The sequence below is a fragment of the Onthophagus taurus genome, chromosome 3, assembly GCF_036711975.1.
Source record: "Onthophagus taurus isolate NC chromosome 3, IU_Otau_3.0, whole genome shotgun sequence".
NCBI classification, from domain to species: Eukaryota; Metazoa; Arthropoda; class Insecta; order Coleoptera; family Scarabaeidae; genus Onthophagus; species Onthophagus taurus.
In genome coordinates this window covers 20,036,737-20,055,861 of record NC_091968.1, presented here as the reverse complement: position 1 = coordinate 20,055,861, position 19,125 = coordinate 20,036,737, and the positions used below count along the sequence as shown (strand labels likewise).

At 34.0% G+C, this 19,125-nt stretch overlaps 2 protein-coding genes across 3 annotated transcripts; one reads left to right on the top strand and one right to left on the bottom strand.

Annotated features, from left to right (window-relative positions):
- Positions 1–355: 355 nt before the first annotated feature.
- Positions 356–16,505, bottom strand: LOC111413910 (Lon protease). Of its 2 annotated transcripts, none has more exons than XM_023045051.2 (11): positions 16,027–16,505; positions 15,688–15,946; positions 15,132–15,631; positions 9,939–10,079; positions 9,724–9,887; positions 9,441–9,670; positions 9,191–9,383; positions 8,777–9,140; positions 8,377–8,726; positions 961–1,150; positions 356–895 (listed from the first exon to the last, which is right to left on the bottom strand). In XM_023045051.2, exons 1-11 carry the CDS (start codon positions 16,411–16,413, stop codon positions 662–664), a joined length of 3,012 nt encoding a protein of 1,003 aa, XP_022900819.2. In that variant the 5' UTR covers positions 16,414–16,505; the 3' UTR covers positions 356–661. The 2 variants fall into 2 exon arrangements, with proteins under 2 accessions (XP_022900819.2, XP_022900820.2); XM_023045052.2 differs by having other exon boundaries at positions 15,132–15,580.
- A 363-nt stretch (positions 16,506–16,868) lies between these two features.
- epsilonCO (coatomer subunit epsilon) lies at positions 16,869–17,956 on the top strand. The gene is made up of 2 exons (XM_023045054.2): positions 16,869–16,995; positions 17,047–17,956. Exons 1-2 carry the CDS (start codon positions 16,891–16,893, stop codon positions 17,845–17,847), a joined length of 906 nt encoding a protein of 301 aa, XP_022900822.2. The 5' UTR covers positions 16,869–16,890; the 3' UTR covers positions 17,848–17,956.
- Positions 17,957–19,125: the final 1,169 nt, after the last annotated feature.

The following is a 19,125-nucleotide window of genomic DNA, read 5'->3' as shown; positions in this document are numbered from 1 at the left end:
GGGTTTCTGCCATTTAGAATCTGACAGGATAATTAATGACAATTTATCAAAATCTTACCAATGTTAATTTTCGGACTTCTTCTCGCAGTAATGGCTGACCAAGGTAATTGTAGACATTTCCTATATTTTGAGATTGTTCTTTACATCTACATTAAAAATAAAAACTTTAAAAACGTTAAGAATCTAAAAATTTTAACAATCAATTCATTAATATTGAAACAATATTTAATCCCAATAACTGAAATAGAATTACTCACGTAATTAAATCCGTATGAATCTAAAAAGTAAAAGAATCAAATAAAAAACAATCAAAACTCAAATAAAGGAGAAGAATAGGTAATAAAGTTAATAAATAAATTTATTAAAAAACAATTTATTTCTTTCTTCATAGTATAAAATATCTAAGAATAAAAACATAGTAAAACTCTTTTATTCTTCTCTTAATCATCCTCTTTTTATCCATTAATTTATCTAACAGTTCTTTCTATAAACCCACCTTTATACATTGGACAAAAAATTTACACTCTATAAACATCCTCAAACGTTCGAAACAACAAAAATTGAACGTTCTCTTGTTATAATGAACACACACAATTCTTATTTCCTCCCGATCCAACAAACAAAACATTAAAAAAAAAACAAAACAAACCTGCACACCGATTTAGATTACTTTAGTCGTAGTCGTTGTCGGTGCTGGTGTTGGAATTGTAGGAGTGACAGTTGGACCAAAAGTAGGACGCGGCCCAGCACCTTTAGCAAACACTATGTCGTATACCTGTTCAAAATTGCTTACGAAATGTACTTCTAAACCTTCAGTGATGTATTTAGGGAGATCGTTGAAATCTTTTTTGTTTTCTTCAGGCAGTACTATACATTTTACACCTGCTCTTTTTGCCTAAAACGACCAAAATTTAATCAATATCAAAAATTTATAATTAATTAAACAAAATTAATAGTTACAGCAATCGTTTTTTCTTTAATCCCCCCAACCGGAAGTATCTTCCCCATTAAAGACACTTCCCCAGTCATCGCTACATCCTGTCTAACCGGTTCATTACGCGCCAATGATAATAAAGCGGTTACAATTGTACAACCAGCGCTTGGACCATCTTTTGGTGTAGCTCCTTCGGGGACGTGAATGTGAAGATGGCTTAAATTAAATTGTTTGAATGAAAATTTAAATTTTAAAACTAACAAGGAATGTGTCAGAAGTGTCCTTCACCGATTTCATTGCAATTATATTGAATATTATTAAAGACGAGGAAATAAGTGAGTAGTAGGTATTTGTCGATTGACGTACCTCCTCCTAGAACCTCAACGTCAAGGTCATGTCATTCGTGTGACCTTGACCTTGGGCTCTAGGAGACGATTCGCCAATCGGCAAATAGATGTGAAGTGACTTTGACTTTACGTATCCAAGAGGAACTTCGCAAATCGGTAAATAGAAATGAAGATCAACCCTCCTAGCCATCATCTCAACCTTCACTTCTACACTATATAACATTACCGTTCAGTTCGGTTTGTCAGTTTGTATTCTGAGTTGATGGTTTCACCAGTTTGAGTGTTCTAAATAACCTGTTTGTTAATTTTTTTGAGAAGAACAACGATGACTAAACAAGCTGTTAGCGTTATTTTGAGGTGAGAGAAGTTTGTGTATTGGACACAAATTCCACATTAATTATAGAAGACATATCCCAGTATATATATGAAATGGTGAGTAAGCTTAAAAAGCATCAGGACCTGATGACATAGAGGACACCGAGGAAGTACCTATAACACTAGCGATCCGACAGGGCGACAAATTTAAGCCCATTCCTGTTCAATCTGATTATGGATAAAATAATCCGAAGCGTGAATGAAGTCAAAGGCAAAAATACACATGGGGAAAAATCCTTGTTACGCAGATGATGCCCTTTTCATGACGGAAAACGGGAACGACTTGCAGCGAATGCTATACTAAATTCCAAATCCACAGCGAAAAGACAAAACATGAAGATATCCAAAGAGAAAACCGCAGCAATGGTGATAACAAAAGAGGTTTGTCAGGTGCAAATTGGCAGTGAATTTGAAAACACAGAGCCTGCACTGTAAATACCTAGGCGTTGACATCTTTAGCTGCAGAAAATTTACACCAAAAAGTTATGGCGCAAGTTAACAAAGGCTCCAGATATTTTATCACTGGATATCTTAGAGACATCGTATGGAGGAACAAATACATGTCCAATGAGAGCAAAGTCAACATCTACAAAACGGCAGTAAAGACGGCGTTTGCGTTGAAAACTAGGGCAAATATGTCAAAAACGAAGAACATAGAGCTACTAAACTAAGAACCACCGAAATGACAACGCTAAGGATAATTAAAGGAGTGAGAGATCAGATAAGAAGTTCAGCAATACGGGAGGAACTGAGGATACTTGATGTGGTGTGATTTGTGCGGGCGTGGCGTAGATGTTGGAAAGATCACGTGGCCAAGATGGATGACGAAGAGAAACCGAGCTCGGGAGACCTATCGGACGAAAAGATGGCACGAACGCTGGACTCCACCTAATGAAGCAAAAAAAGCAAGATCTAGTCTTAAATAAGGAGGAAAAAGAATTCTTTAGCACATTTGAACCTATTCGTTTCGGTATCAAATTCTGGTAAATTAACTTTTTCCCATATGAAAAATTGGCTAAATGTGTATTTTTCAAACACCGGGCCCACATCTATTACTGGATTCATGGAGTGACCATTGCTCTAAAATTATTAATAAGCATCCATCAAATCTAAGTTTAAACATTTGTCTATATCTGCAAGAACAACCTCTGGATGTATTTGGCTTTAAAATATTGAAAAACTTTATTAAAAGATTTTCTGAGCAACTTATCCTCTACCATTATGATATCAATTTGCATCAACGAGATAATATTTTCAAATTACAATCCCTAACATATAACCAGTTGTCTTCTCTACGATTTATTGCTGTTATTGTTGCAATGCAACCTTGTTGAGCACTGCGAATGAAGGATTAAACTAATTTTTTAGCTTTATGGACCTTTGTCAACGTATTTCTAAAGATACATATTGTTACAGTTGCCTTGATAACATTCATATGGCTGCGCAGTCGGTTTATGAAAAGTGCTGTAGAAGAAGAAAAAATTCTAAATAGTCAATCGTGGTACACTGAAAATCATCCTGCTGTGTCTGGTAAACGTGTTTTTTTTTCTTCACTTTAGCGGAAGATATGATCGAAATGTACCTAAGATCAAAATATAAACAGGTAGTTCAAAGACAAAAAACGTCCAAAGGTATGTTAGATATAGATCCTTATGAAAATGAAGTCTTGAAAGGGTGTATGGGTCATATTGAGAAATGGATGTAAGCAAAGATAAAAGTACTGGGAAAAAGATTGACAAATTTATCGTTGAACCAACCAAGTACTGCGGCTTGGCTATCCAAAAATATGACGAATATAACTATCACGAGATTAGAGGAAGTAAAGAGAAGAATAAGAGAAGAGGATATGTTTCAAAATTTATATACGACGTGAAATATGTGCAGTTATGATGGCTTAGGTTGGATTGAGTTGAATTGGGTGGCGAAGGTAAAGATGGAGATACAGAACATAGTGAATAGCTAGAATTGTTGGGAAGGAGTGTTTCCAGGAGGATATAAGGAGGTAAATTTGACTAACGTCCGCTGTAGTTGTCTAGTTGAGGTGATTGTGGGACGGTTATTGGAGTTTATGGAGAGTAAAAGTGTGTTAGGCGAAGGTCAATCTAGTTTTAGGAAAGAACACAGGAAACAAAGGGCGAGTGAATGGGTTAATGGATATGTTGTCATCATAGCGTTGAATGTTGCTAATGGATTCAATATAATGGATTGCTAGTACTCTACGAACACCACAAGGAATGGTATATCAACAGTACCTGGTACTTCTTATTCAGCGTTTCCTAAGAAAGACTATGGAGTACGAATATGTGATATAGATTATATAGAGATTGCTATTGAATATGTGGAATTAAAATAGGTTTTGATGGTATGTGGGGATGATTGAAGGGTCAATTATGCGAATGCAAAAGTGGAAATACGTCAAAATGGTTAATACATCATATGAGGAATTATGGGTAAAGACTACGATTGTGTTAGTAAAATTGAAGGAGGAAAAGGCAGTAACGGAGGAAATTAAAAATAACGTGTTGTGCAAAACGTGATTCAAAGCCAATCAAAGCCATTCCTATCCTGGGTTATAGGGGTCGACTGATGCTATACATGTCATGTCGAAAAGTATTTGCTCTGCAGTCTCTTTGAGGAAGTAAATAAGTATACTGTTGCTCAGGTATTTACAGCCCAGCAAGAGAAAGTCATCTCAGAATATTTGCTGACTTGTAACTAGATGCTTTATGGGTTATACTTGCAGCAACTTCATGCAATCATGGAAAAAAATAAAAGTGCCGGAAAAGATTGGGCAGTAAGGTTTAGAAATAGGAATCAGAAGCTGTCTAAGAAAGCATGAAAATACCAGTGCATCAAAAAATTTAGCATTTAATAAAACCCTAGTAGCTGAGTTTTTTGACAATTATGAGCGTGTAATGTTACGTTATAAATTCACAACTGACTGTATAATAAATTTGAACAACACGGTCTTGCCAACGCCTAAAGTTTTGGCTAAACTTTCAAAATATACCTTCTTGGAATCTTTTACATCCAAAAATATTACAATAGGCTTTTTAAAGGTAGGAATTTGGCCATTCAATATACTTGTATTTGGGGACGATGATTTTGTATCTGTAGAAGTTTTCGGTGGGAGTTACCAAGAAGTAGATTTTGTGGTGTCAAAATTACGAGTTACTAATGAATACTGGTAGTGTAAGAAGACTAGTAATGGCAAAAATATACTGAAAAGAGAAGAATGCCCTGGGCAAAAAGAAGAATGCTTGGAAAGAAACTGGCAATAGAAGAAAAAGATTGGAAACAAAATGAAGACACTGGGCAGAGAAGAGAAAGAATGATAATAGATTCTCATGGCCATAAAGAGACAAGGCAGAAGAGAGTAAGCAGACTCTTTAGGCAATCGACTGGATATTGCGATAATGGGAAGATTAAGAAAGATTGCCCTAAGTTATAACTAGTTATCTTACCCACAATTTATTACTGCTTTTAAATACGCGAGTTTTGTAAGTGGATATTTAGAGGAGTGCAGTTTCAAAATCCCGTGGAGGCTTGCTTTTTGAGTAACAAACCGTGTCTGGGGAGACATAGCTAAAGATACAGATAAAAAAGGATCAAGAAATCAACTAACCTTGTTGGGCCTTGCAAATGAAGAAATAAACTTATTTTGTGGCTTTATGGACCTTTATCAAGGAGTTTTTACTAAACTAAAAGATTAGACTTTTTACCAAAAGATACATATTACAGGTGCCTTGATATCATATGGCTGCTCAGTTCGTTTATGATGCTACTTTGAAAGGTGTTGTAGAAGAGGAAAAAATTTTAAATTGTCAATTGGAGTTTACTGGAAATCATGTAACAGTGTCTGGTGATGCTACATTGAAAAGACAAAAATTTTTGATAGTACAATAAAGAGTTTCTGTCAAGCATGTAATATACGGAACAAAAAGAAAAATGAATATGTTGATGTCCGCAATGAATGGTATGAAAAAAACCAAGAAAACTACGTAATTAACCAAAGCATAACTAATACGGCTTGGCTATCCGAAAACATGCCGAATTTGTGGATGATATGAAGGAAGTTATTTTACCAGCGTACTACCACACAAGTTCCACTGATGAAACGCAATAAAATAAAAACTGTCCGGAATCCTCCACTGAGTTTAGAGGTTTTAGATAAATTACTCGAACGTTGCTTGGGTTGAATCATTGAACGCGCTAATTTGGAATTTCGCTCTGAACCATTTACGTTGTGTAGCGAGAACAAAAAGTTACAACTTTTTTTGCAGTGATAATCTTCAACAACGTATTTATTCCAATTTTGAAGCTTATGGATGTGAAAATTTGTAAATAAGAAGAAATGCAAGCGCACAGTCATAACGAGATTCGCATTAGCCAAGCGTAAAGGGAGACAAAAGGTGCATTATGGGTTATCCTTGTAGCAAGATTTGACATTGGCTTATTAGTACTCAGAATATTTGGGATACAAACATCCAGAATCTTGAAAAACAAACATAAACGTGCCGGAAAAGATTGTGCAGCAAGATCTTTAAAAACAGGAATCAGCAGCTCAGCCTAAGAAAGCCTGAAAATACAAGTGCAGCAAAAAGGTTTGCATTTAATAAAACCCCAGTGGCTGAGTTTTTTGACAATTATGATGTTACATCAAAAATTCATAACTGACTGTATAATAAATTTGAACATGAACACGGACCAACGCCTAAAGTTGTGTTCCTGTTAACTAGGCGCTGCAATTGGTTTTATCTCTTTTTGTGTATCTTGGTTCCTGTACTCTCATCTCCTGTTGACATCAAATGTGGAGTTCCCCAAGGCAGTGTGCTAGGTTCTTTGCTCTTCTCAATTTTCATAAATAGTATTAGTTATGGTATCTCGTGTAACTACCATTTGTATGCAGATGATCTTCAACTTTATATTTCGTCAACTGTTAACAACCTCCCAGATGCTTTATTGCATCTTAACAACGATCTCACTAGCGTACTTGACTGGTCTAGACGTCATGGACTTAACCTGAATCCAGGTAAAACGCAAGCCATTGCATTTGGCACTTGCTCCTTGCTGGCACAATTTAATTCCTTAACTACCGTTCAACTGAGGCTTGGCGACACCGTTATTCAGTTTTCTAATACGGTCAAAAATCTTGGTGTGGTAATGGATTCGGTGTTGTCTTGGCGGCCACAAGTTCATGGAGTCTGTAAGAGGGTTTACTTCTGTTTCCATACTTTGAAAAAACTTCGCTGCTACCTTCCTTCTGTTGTACGTCGTAATCTTTGTTATTCTCATTTTCCCACACATTGATTATGCCGATGCCGCGTATCCCAATCTGTCCGCAGCCCTTCGGGGTAAATTGGAAAGACTTCACATTTTTGATTTAGGAAAGTTTCAGCACATTACGCCATATCGTAACAACCTGCAGATGATGACTTGCCAGAGTCGTAGATCATTTCGTATGCTTACTATGTTATACAAAATTGTCTATACCCGCACTCCTGCTTATTTGTCTGATGCCTTTCACTTTTTAGCATCACATGACTTGCCCACTCGATTAATGTCGGACTCTACACTCATGTTTCTAGTCCATAGTACTGAAATCTACCACAGATCTTTTACAGTGCAGTCGCTTGCGTTGTGGAACGATTTGCCTGCCGTTGTTCGCAATGCAGCTAGTTTAATAAGTTTTAAAACTGCCTTGAGGCGCCATCTGCTATCTCTTCAACTATTTTTTTCTTGACCTATACGTGTTTGTTTTCTTCTCTAGTCTGCCTTTCATCTATCTTTTGCTGCACTTTTCTGTGTCTATTTCCTTCCTTGTAGTAACTTACTGTCGATTCGTTACATAATTCAAATATACTCATTCGATCAGTTTTATTAGCACATCATTTAGTATTACTTTCTTGGTAGCCTGCTCTTGGAAGATATCGCTTATTGCGATAAATTGATCCGTTTGTCTTGATATGTCTTCTATATTTGTTATGAATTTGTATTTGGCTGAACTTTCAAAATATGACTTCTTGAAATCACAAGCGGCTTTTTAAAGCTAGGAATTTGGCCATCCAATAGTCTTGCATTTGGGGACGATGATTTTGCACCTATAAAAATTTTCAGTGGGAGTTAACAAGAAGAATTTAAAGAAAATAGCCAAGAAGTAGATTTTGTGGTGTCAAAATAATAAAATTAATGATGAAGACTGGTAGTGTAAGAAAACTAGTAATAGCAAAAATATATTGAAAAGAAAAGAACGAGGCTAGGCAAAAAGAAGGATGCTTGGAAAGAGACTGGCCATAGAAGAACAAGACTGGAAATAAAATGTAGAGACTGAGCAGAAAAGAGAAACAATGAAAAGAGATTCTCATGGCTATAAAGAGACAAGGCAGAAGAGAGTAAGACTGTAAGAAGACTGGTAATGGCAAAAATAGCTGTGGCAGAAACGAGACACAAGCAGACCCTTTAGGTAATCAATTGGATATTGCTGCATCTGCAAAAATTCAATTATTGGGAATTTTCTCCTTACCAAATTTGAAAACAAGAAATCTATGTTTCATTATGTCGTCAAAGATATTTCTAAATACAGTATTCGTTTTCACCCACATAACTTGCCCCAGAAGCTTTATTAATATAAAAAATACGTAAACTTATTGCTGTACCAAATTGTAACGAAATAGGTGAGTTTTTGACACTTCTGAGATTTGACACTTTTGAGATTTTTACCTTTTATTTAAGAAATTGTTATTTTTATCTAATTTGGTCATAAAATTTCTCGCCACTGTCAAAGCAATTTTCGCGGATTCTTTCATAACTTGACCTAAATGACCCGTTAATTCTAAAGTGCCATCAGTTTCTTTTTCCGTCATTGGCTTTCTGATTGTGGATTCAATGAATAAAGTTGAACCCCCCATCGCGGTCCATGCCAACCCCATAACCACCCCTGGAGGGGTTGTTGGGTACATCCTATCGCTGGTGAACATTGGTTTCCCCACGAATTTTTGTAAATTCTGCGCTGTTACGTCTACGAAATTCGTTTCTTCTTTAACCACTTTATAGGCGACTTTTCTTACCACCTAAATTAATTAAATTAAAAAATTAATTAATTAATTTTAATTAAAATAACCTTTTCAATTTGTTTCTGTAGGTTTCTAACACCGGATTCGCGACAATAACTTTTAATCAATAATTGTAGAGTATCATCTTCAAGCTTAATATTTTCGCTTTTTAATCCACTATCTCGCATGGCTTGAGGTAACAAATACTGTTTGGCAATCGCCAATTTCTCCTCTGCTACATAACCAGACATATCGATCATCTCCATTCGATCGCGGAGTGGTTCTGGGATTGTATCAACAACATTCGCGGTGCAAATAAAAAGAATTTTTGATAAATCAACCGGGACGTCTAAGTAGTGATCCAAGAAATTAGCGTTTTGTTCGGGGTCTAAAAGCTCGAGGAGAGCTGAGCTTGGATCTCCAGTGAATCCTCTTAAAACAAAAATGTTATTTTAAATCAAAAATGTTTTAATTAAAATTACTTTCCGATTTTATCCACTTCATCAATAAGAACTAACGGATTTTCTGTTTTTGTTTTTTTGAGGCATTGAATTACTTTTCCAGGCATTGCACCAACATAAGTTCTTCTATGACCTTTTATTTCAGCGACATCGGTCATCCCACCAACGGAAAATCGGAAATATTCGCGATTTAATGCCCTTGCAATCGAACGAGCTAAAATAATCACCAAGTTAAAACACTAAGATAAAGTTTAAAAAAAGGAATTCGCACCAATACTCGTTTTTCCAACACCAGGTGGTCCATGAAAGCACAAAATCTTCCCTTGAGTACTCCCTTTCAATTGGCTAACGGCGATAAACTCTAAAATTCTTCTTTTAATATCATCCATTCCATAATGATCTTGATCTAAAATTTCTGTGGCTCTTTGTAAATTTAAATTTTCTTCGCTTTGAACTCCCCATGGTAAAGAGGTTAACCAATCTAAATAATTTCTTGTAACACTAAAATAAACAAAAATAAATTAAGAACGTTTACATGTTTACTTATTATTTACTTAAATTCGGAACTGTGATTTTCCAAAAAACTTAATTTTGAAAGTTCTTCTTCGATCACGCTGGAGACTGCCGCAGGAAGAATTTTTTCTTTGATTCTTTCCCGGAATTTTTCACCGATCGCGTCTTTATCTTCTTTTTCGAGGCCTAATTCTTTTTTAATAACCTAAAGGAAAAACGATTAATCTAAATATTTTCTTTGTTATGGTCAAAGTACTTTTAATTGTTCCATTAAAATGTATTTTCGGTGATGCTGTTTAACTTTTTCTTCAACTTCTCTTCCAATTTTTTGTTGTAATTTTGATAATTCATACTCTTTTTTTAATAAAGATAAGGAAAGCATTAAACGTTTGGGGATCTACAATGAAAATTAAAATTATTAAAACAAACAATCGATATTATTACATATTTTTTCAATTTTCTAATACAATACGAATTACTTTTACAAAATTTTTGACATTAGTACTGGAAGAAGATTGTATGTTGCTGGAAATACTGTAGAGTGCTGATTTAAAACTAGATACTGTTGACAGAAGACTAAATGTTGGTGGTAGAAGATTAAATACTGCTGGTAGAAGGCTGTATGCCACTAGAAATACTATATACTACTGGTTACAGTGTGCATACAAGTGGGAGAAGGTTAAATACTATTGGCAGAAGATTATGTATTGATGGAAATACTAAATATTGCTGGTTGAAGACTATATAGTGATACTTGAAGACTAGATAATACTGGAAGAAGAGTGTATGCTGCTATAAATACTGGAGACTGCTGATTGAAGACTATATTCTGTTGGTAGACGACTAAATACTACTGGCTTGGAACAATAAAGAGGCTTGGCCACTGGGAGAATGTAAACAGCGAAACAGAAAAAAGGCAAGCGTTCTGACGCATAGTGGAGAAGGTTATAAAAGAAAGAATGAGCTAAAGGAATATGCTCAAAATCAATAAGCAACTCCATTGGAGATAAACCCATCACAAGAAGATGAACATCTAGAATCTAGGATTAAATAGCCCAACGCAAAATTTTTGACATTAACACTGCAAGATCAGAACGATACGCAAACGCTGCTCAATACTGTCAAAACACAGAAAATTTAAAGAATATTCCATCGACGCTTTCTTTTAAAATATGGCGATATCGGTTAAGCGCTCTCACTTTTCTTGCAAATAAAAGCAAAAATGGATATTTAGGTAACTGATGAGAAAAAAAAATGGCGAAACTTGTTTACGTCTTGCAAAACACGTCAGTTGTCCAACAAATTTTGGGTGGAAGAAATATGCGGAAGAATGAAGCAATATGATGAAGAATGAAGAAATATGATGAAGAATGAAGAAATATCATGCGGAAGAAGAAATATCTTCTTTTGTCATTTCTGTATCGAACCACCAAAACACAGCTTCCTCCATGATATATTAAAACCTGATTTCGAGTATTAAAAAAAAAATCAGAACGCGATTCTCTCATACAGTAATCGGTGTCATTCAATATGGCCGCTAATAATATGGAAGCTCTGAAAGAAAGTTGGCGATGGAAAGTTCATTTTATGAAGAACAGAAAGGTTTATTGTATGGCCCTGTATTTGCAGACTAGGCAAGTCGATTAATACATTTTCTGTTCTGAACTTAGTCGAGGTCGTTTGTGGCCGAGGATTGCAACATGTGTTAACTAGCTTTGTATGGATATGGTATTAACTTCAACATCTCAATTCAAACGATCACGTACTAATCAAACAAAATCATAGATTCTCCGCTATAAGTATAAAAGAGATCTACCGCATGCAGGCGGGTGACATGCTAGAGTATGTGTTTTTTGTTTGGTAATTTTTCCCTCTTTCATCTACTTTGGAGCAGCAAACAGCACAAAGCCATGCAGCTTACAGTTTGGTGCGGTAGAATAAGATGTCTAACTGTTAAACATAAATTAGGCATTGTTTAGCCAATTCACTTTACACCATCCTGCAGCTATGGATACTGGAAAGAAAAGATATCTCTTTTTTCTCTCATCATGATAGGCTTTATAAGGGTGCGTTTATGTTGGAGCTGCGATAAACGATACTAACAAAATAACGAAATTGTTGTCATAGTTTTATATGCAGGTGTTTATATTCGAACGAGAGCTGCGATAAACGATAAAAGCAGTAATGAGAGCAGCGATAAGAGCTGCGCAAAATTCGTTTCTATGATATGCTGTTTATAGTGGAGCGTTGATCTGTTGTGGTGATTTTTATCTTTTTGGTCCGACAAGGGGGATCTAACAAAAATTTCACTAATTAAACAGTCGATATCCATGCCGACCACACCTGATAATAGCAAAGAAAATAGGGAATACAATTATCGTTAGGCTGCTGTCAAGCGTGTGACAACGCGTCGCTCCAATATAAACACCTGCCTATAAAACTATGACAACAATTTCGTTATTTTGCTAGTATCCTTTATCGCAGGTCCAATGTAAACGCACCCTAAGCCATTTCTGTAGGCTTTGGTATATCCACAACCAACCTTCTCAGGCAAAAAAAAATTGTCTATTGTCAGGCAGTAAAAAGAGTGTTTTTTCCTCTATAAATAATTGTGGGCCATATATATCCTAAGGTGATCTTTTGAGTGGAATGTACTGTATCTACCCTAAACGTCCTGTGTATAATATTAGACTTTCGTCTATGGTCACATCTTTCCGACTATATACCCTTATTGAGAATTTCGCCCACTTCTAAGCACTTGTAAGAACATCTTCCAAATACTAACCAAACTTAAACGTCATTGCTGGAATGGCCTTAACAAACATGAAAGAATTGCCCAGAATTAAAAAGCCAAAACAAAAAAAGTCACTTCTTTGACTACTAGGGATGACACGGGAATGAGGGCCGTTAAAAGAATGCCGCTTGGTCACTCGTTACGTTTTACGATTATACAGGTGTTTCTGTAAGTCGTGGCATAAATTTAATCATTAAAACTAAAGACAGAATGATGACGATTCGTGTAAAAATGTTTGAAGAAAATAATCTAGAGTTTGATTTTGTACTTTTTAACTGTTTTTTATTTTATATAGAATTTAAGTCTAACTAGTTTCGGCCCTTGGCCATCTTCAAAGACTCTACAAATAGATTAACATCTCTCATCTTATCCATTTTACAAACGACAGCGATAGATAGCGCTAGTTAGCATAAGATATCACTATGTTGCATATTTTTATTGCACTAAAATTAGAACTAACACTATAAGGCGTCTTTTCGTAGTGCGTAGAACCCCAGAAACGTCTAATGAACGGTCTCGCTGAGACATCCTGTATAATAAATTGCCCTTGGAAATTAGAACACTCCAGAAAAATAAATTTTTAGATGTGAGTTTTTGCTACGAAATGCGTTCTACTGAGTCGATGAATATCTAAGTAGCAGTGTTACTATGTAATTTAAGTTTATAGTTAGTGTACTGATTTTTGTATATGACGAGTGTAAGCCCTGGCATTGGCACAATAAAGTTTATTCTATTCTATAATTTTTGGTAAGTAAAAACTAGAAATCTAAAAGATTATTAATCGTAGGTAATAGTAGAAATAATAATAGAAATAAATTAAACGAAAAACTATCAAAATATCATGGTCTTCTAATAAAAATACAAACGATTTCCTGGATTTTCTGCATATTTTAATAAATTTCCCAATATGAGATAAACTACAATAAATAGGTATGGGAATGTTTATAGATAAATTGTAGAGAATTAAATTCCCTTTCGGGTAGGCTAATAAAATATGGGACAGTACGTCGCGCCTTTATCTTATCTACGTAAAGAAATAAGGCGCGACGTCCTGTCTGGAACGCACCATCTGTTCCGATTGGACAGAACCCCCGTCACCTCGCAGACCTTATTTCTATTTCTCTTTAATTTGTAATTCCATTAAATCGCTCTTAAATAATTAGGGAGCTCTAATTTTGAAAAACTGATAACGGAATTTGACAATCGACATTATTTGACATATTTTAGTCAAATCCTCGAGGAAATCCACCCAACCGTTTTCGACATAACGGCGTCTTACTAAACTGCGATTTTCCGCGAAACTGTATGGAATATCGAAAAAATAAAATATGCCACTTATTAAGAACACATCAGGCTACCACCTGTTCAAAATTCAAATTTTTTCGTACGATAGTTTTCGAGAAAAAAAGTCGCAAAGTTGACAAAGTTGCTGGCACTCTCAAAAATCGGGTACGTTTTTCATTTAACTCGCTATAAAAAGAAAACCGTGAATCCGAAAATTTTCAAATTAACATATGTTACGTAGAAATGTTCAGTGATTACAGCAAACTTTGTCGCAATTTTTGTTATCGAGCGGTTACGAAGATATCGATCTCTAAAGTGAGGGGCCTTGACTTTTTGCACAGATAGTAGGTATCAATAACTTTTATGAAAGTCAACATATTGTTTATGTACAATTAAAAGGTGTAGTAAAAACTATAGCATTCCATTTAAAATAACTAAGTTATGGTCTACTTCCAGTAGACCGGAAGTGGTAGCTATCTTGAAAATATTTTAAATGGAAAGTTTCGAATGAACAATATCAAAATTTCAAAACTGTACCAATAGTGGACCCTAAACAGTTCTCGTAAACGAAGAAAAATATAAATTAATTGAATTTTGTACTTTTTTACTGTTAATTCAAAAACCATAATTTAAAAAACGCACGTGCACTATCAACATTTGAAGAATTTCCAATATTTTCTGTCACAAATTATTAACGAATATACATTATAAATTTTAATTTGGTATAAAAATGATTAAAGTTTAAAATATTAACACATTAAAATTTGAGGTAAAAAAATAAAACGAACGGACGTTACAAGTAAATGCAAAATATTGGAAATTCTTCAAATGTTGATAGTGCACGTGCGTTTTTTAAACTATGGTTTTTGAATTAACGACGCTTCTGAGGATGACGTAAGTCGAAACATGTCAAGCGAATTTAAAAATAAACCAGTAAAAAAGTACAAAATTCAATTAATTTATATTTCTCTTCGTTTACATTTAATATAATACTGGTAAAATGGATTACACAATCAATATTGATCATTTTAAAAAAGTTCTGATGAACCAGTTACGCGAGACACCTGTATAAAAAATGTTGTGTCTGTTTTTAATGAATATTTCAACAAGATAATAATTCAAAGCATACCATAAGATTTGTAAATTCAAGAATTAAGATATCTTTTTTTTAAGGTGTCACCTTTATTAACTGAAATTACTTTTAATTTATTTTTTTGTCAATTGATAATGACTAACATATCAAATTAATTCTTAATCTTGATTAATTGTGAATTTAAACTTACCTTTTTGACTTCTAACACTTAATGAAACCTGATTGTATTAGAAAATTGAAATAAAAACTACATAAATAAACAAAAAAAATTTACTTACATCCATCTCTTCTAAAACTTCCTGTAACTCCTTAGCTTCTGCAGCAGTTAAAGCAGCCCCCAAATCACTCAAATAAACCGGATTATCAACAACCCTCTGTCCTTGATGCATCATTTGTTGCAAACTATCTCTATACAAAGGATTCAAACTAATTATATCCCGAATCGTTTTAATAACTTCTTGAGTCAATGCTTTCACTTCCTCAGTTTGCCTAAATTTATTATGAACAACATTTTCAACTTCAACCATCAATAAAGGTTCTTTCGGAGTTTCTTTTGATTTTTCTTTCGAAGTTGCTTCTGCTGTTTTCGATTCCGTTTTGGTTTCAGTTTTTGTTGCAGTTTTCGGATCCGGTTTGGTTTCAGTTTTAGTTTCAATTTTCGCGTCCGGTTTTTTGGCACGTTGGGCGTTCCTAAGTTTTCTACGTCTCTTCTCGGCGTCGCTTTCTTCTACAAAGACGTTTATTGACGTGTTAAAAATTGGAAATTTAAGTTTAACTACTGCAGGGGCAGAGTTTTTCACTTTTAAGATTTAAGAAAAAGAAATTTTAACGTACCCTTGGTAACCTCTTCTTCTGAGTCAATGATTTGTCCCGTGATTTTAATCCTTCGGTGCGCCATCACAACCAGACGTAATCGTTCCCCTAAATCTTGCATTTCGTGGATTTGGGCGAAAACCCCAACGGCGTAAACTTCATCGATGTTATTTACGATTTCCGATTCGTTTTCTTCGTTTTTTTTAAGGAAAATTCCACAATATGGCTGGTTTAACTTCACTTTTCGTCTCAATAAATCAATTAATTGCTTATTTGTTACCTAAATTAATTAAAATTGGAGCAAACTTTTTTTTGACATTTGAGGTTATGACGACATAACCTCAAAAAAAATTTTTTTACCTCAATTAGTTTAAGAAATCGAGGGAATACAATGTTTCTATTAATTGCAATAACAGGAACGTGGGGCCACACTTCCGGTACTGCCACCGTAGCTGGTAAATGCGAATTATAAGGTTGATCTTCACCGTGATGATCATCGTCTCCACTTTTTGAAACAAACCCCCTACAACCCACAACGCTCGCTCTTAATATTATCTTTTTGTCGAATAAATTCCCATTTCCTCGATTAATAACTTGAGATCCTCTGGAGGTTTTTATGAGACTTCTGGTTTGGAGATTTCTGGAAAGTGAGGTTATGCAAAAAGTTGGGTTAGACGCTCGAACTCGCGGCCCCAGGTAACCCCGCTGTAAGAGGCGCGTTGTAACAACGCGAGCCGTAATGTACATGTTCAAGAATGGTTTTGATTTAGAGATATTCTGGAAATTTTCTCGGATTTTTTTGAACTTGTCAAATTGAAACACCGAAAGAAATCTTTGAAACAAAGCGACATCTCACGAAAAATAATCGAAATAAAAATTAATAATAAAAATTGATTTCGAAAATATTTAATTTAACTTAATTTGTTAATATTTCAAGACACTATTTCAAACTAAAAAAAATTTTACGATAATTAGAACTTAATTTTTAAATTAATAATTTTATTTAGACACATAAATTTAGCGGTGTTCTATTGACAACAAATTCATTATTAAAAATTCCAAATTAAACATTTAATTCATTAATAAACATAAACAAACAAAGTTAAATCAAAAATTTATCGAATAAAAACAATTTTCCCTTTAAAATAATCAAATTAAATAATTCAACCAAATAAACATCAAAAAACGAATATAGGTTATGTTTAGTTCTGTCAAAGTGACAAGATGGCACGTCAGCAGCAAGACGTAGATGAATTATTCGAAATTAAAAACTTCTTTTACATCGGAAATTACCAACAATGCATAAAAGAAGCCCAAGAATTACGAAAGGTATTTAAAAAATTTAAATTATTTGCTAAATACTAATCTTAACATCACCAGACTTCAACTCCAGAAGTGGCCGTAGAAAAATTAATCTTCATGTACCGCTCTTTTATCGCCCAAAATAAATTTTTGGTCGTCTTAGATGAAATCAAACCATCTTCCAACCCAAAATTACAATCGATTAAATTATTAGCTGAATACATGTCGAACAAATCAAAAAGAGACACGATTGTAACCCAATTAGATGAAAAATTGAGTGCTAATGCGAATATAGAAGATGAAATGTTGATTTTGGTAGCAGCGACGATTTATCAGCGAGAAAATAATTTAGAAGCCGCTTATCGACTTTTACACACAATTGATAACTTAGAAGCTTCTGCAATGATTATTGATATATTATTAAAAATTAATCGCTTAGATTTAGCCAATTCAAAATTAACTGAGATGAAAGAAAAAGATGATGATGCAACTTTAACTCAGTTGGCGCAATCTTGGGTACATTGCGCTGCGGGGAAAGATGATTTGCGAAATGCTTATTATATTTATCAAGATTTGATTGATAAGTATGGGTCAACGCCTTTATTGCTTAATGGGCAAGCTGTTACTTATATTGCCCAAGGGAAATTTGAAGAGGCTGAGGCTGCTTTGATGGAGGCTTTGGATAAAGACCCAAATTATCCTGATACTTTGGTGAATATGGTTGTTTTGTCTCAACATATGTCTAAAAGTGATGGGGCTAAGAGGTACTTGGCCCAATTAAAAGATAGCCATGCAGAGCATCCCTTTTTGAAAGATTTGGAGGGAAAGGAGCGGGAATTTGAAAGGATTTGTATGCAATATGCACCTATAAAAGCTTAAGTTAATTTTATTTTAAGGTTATGTTAATAAACGTTTATTGTATTTAATAAGTTTCGTTTAAGAACCAATCAAGATTGTTTAAAATGTAATAAAATACAGTTTGGTAAAACCATACAAATTTTATTTCTTTATTAGTGAGTATTGTATGCTAGAAATACTAGCTATGTATAAATATATAAAGAAAAACATGCACTTTTACATGAACAAAACCGTACTTGAATATTTCTATTCGTTTTTGAGATAGAAATACAGTTTAAAGTCGATTTACGAATTATTGCGTGATATTAAAAAAATCGCGAAAACTCGAATTCTTAAGATATCTTCATGAACTACTAGCTATATGTAAAAAAAGGCTTGTTCTTTCACGTGGGTAAAACTGCACTTGAATATCTTTATTCGTTTTTGAGATAAAAATGTTTGAAGTCGATACGAATTTTTGACGATTTACGAATTATTGCGTGATTTAAAAAAGTCGTGAAAAATCGAATTCTTAAGATATCTTTATGAGATACTAGCTATATATAAAGAAAAGTATGTACTTTTACGTGGTTAAAACTGTACTTGAATATCTCTATTCGTTTTTGAGACAGAAATATTTAAAGTCGATTTACGAATTATTGCGTGATATTAAAAAAATCGTGAAAACTCGAATTCTTAAGATATCTTCATGAACTACTAGCTATATGTAAAGAAAGGCTTGTTCTTTCACGTGGGTAAAACTGCACTTGAATATCTCTATTTGTTTTTGAGATAGAAATGTTTGAAGTCAATACAAATTTTTGTCAATTTACAAATTATTGCGTGATTTTAAAAAAAATCGTGAAAAATCGAATTCTTAAGATATCTTTATGAGATACTAGCTATATATAAATAAAAGTATGTACTTTTACGTGGTTAAAACTGTACTTGAATATCTTTATTCGTTTTTGAGATAAAAACGTTTGAAGTCAATACGAATTTTTGTCGATTTACGAATTATTGCGTGCTTTTAAGAAAATCGTGGAATATCGAATTCTTAAGATATCTTCATGAGAGACTAGTTATATATAAAGAAAAGTATGTACTTTTACGTGGTTAAAACTGTACTTGAATATCTCTATTCGTTTTTGAGACAGAAATATTTAAAGTCGATTTACGAATTATTGCGTGATATTAAAAAAATCGTGAAAACTCGAATTCTTAAGATATCTTCATGAACTACTAGCTATATGTAAAGAAAGGCTTGTTCTTTCACGTGGTTAAAACTGCACTTGAATATCTTTATTCGTTTTTGAGATA

Bases quoted from the DNA above. Each gene is read 5' to 3' on its own strand.
- LOC111413910 (XM_023045051.2), bottom strand. From the start codon at position 16,413: ATGTACATTACGGCTCGCGTTGTTACAACGCGCCTCTTACAGCGGGGT. The intron at 9,888-9,938 runs GTACTTTGACCA...TTTTTCCTTTAG, and splicing joins TTTTAATGGAACAATTAAAA to GTTATTAAAAAAGAATTAGG. The intron at 1,151-8,376 runs GTAAAAATCTCA...ATTTAATTTAAG, and splicing joins AACAATTTCTTAAATAAAAG to CCATCTTCACATTCACGTCC.
- epsilonCO (XM_023045054.2), top strand. From the start codon at position 16,891: ATGGCACGTCAGCAGCAAGACGTAGATGAATTATTCGAAATTAAAAAC. The intron at 16,996-17,046 runs GTATTTAAAAAA...TAACATCACCAG, and splicing joins AAGCCCAAGAATTACGAAAG to ACTTCAACTCCAGAAGTGGC.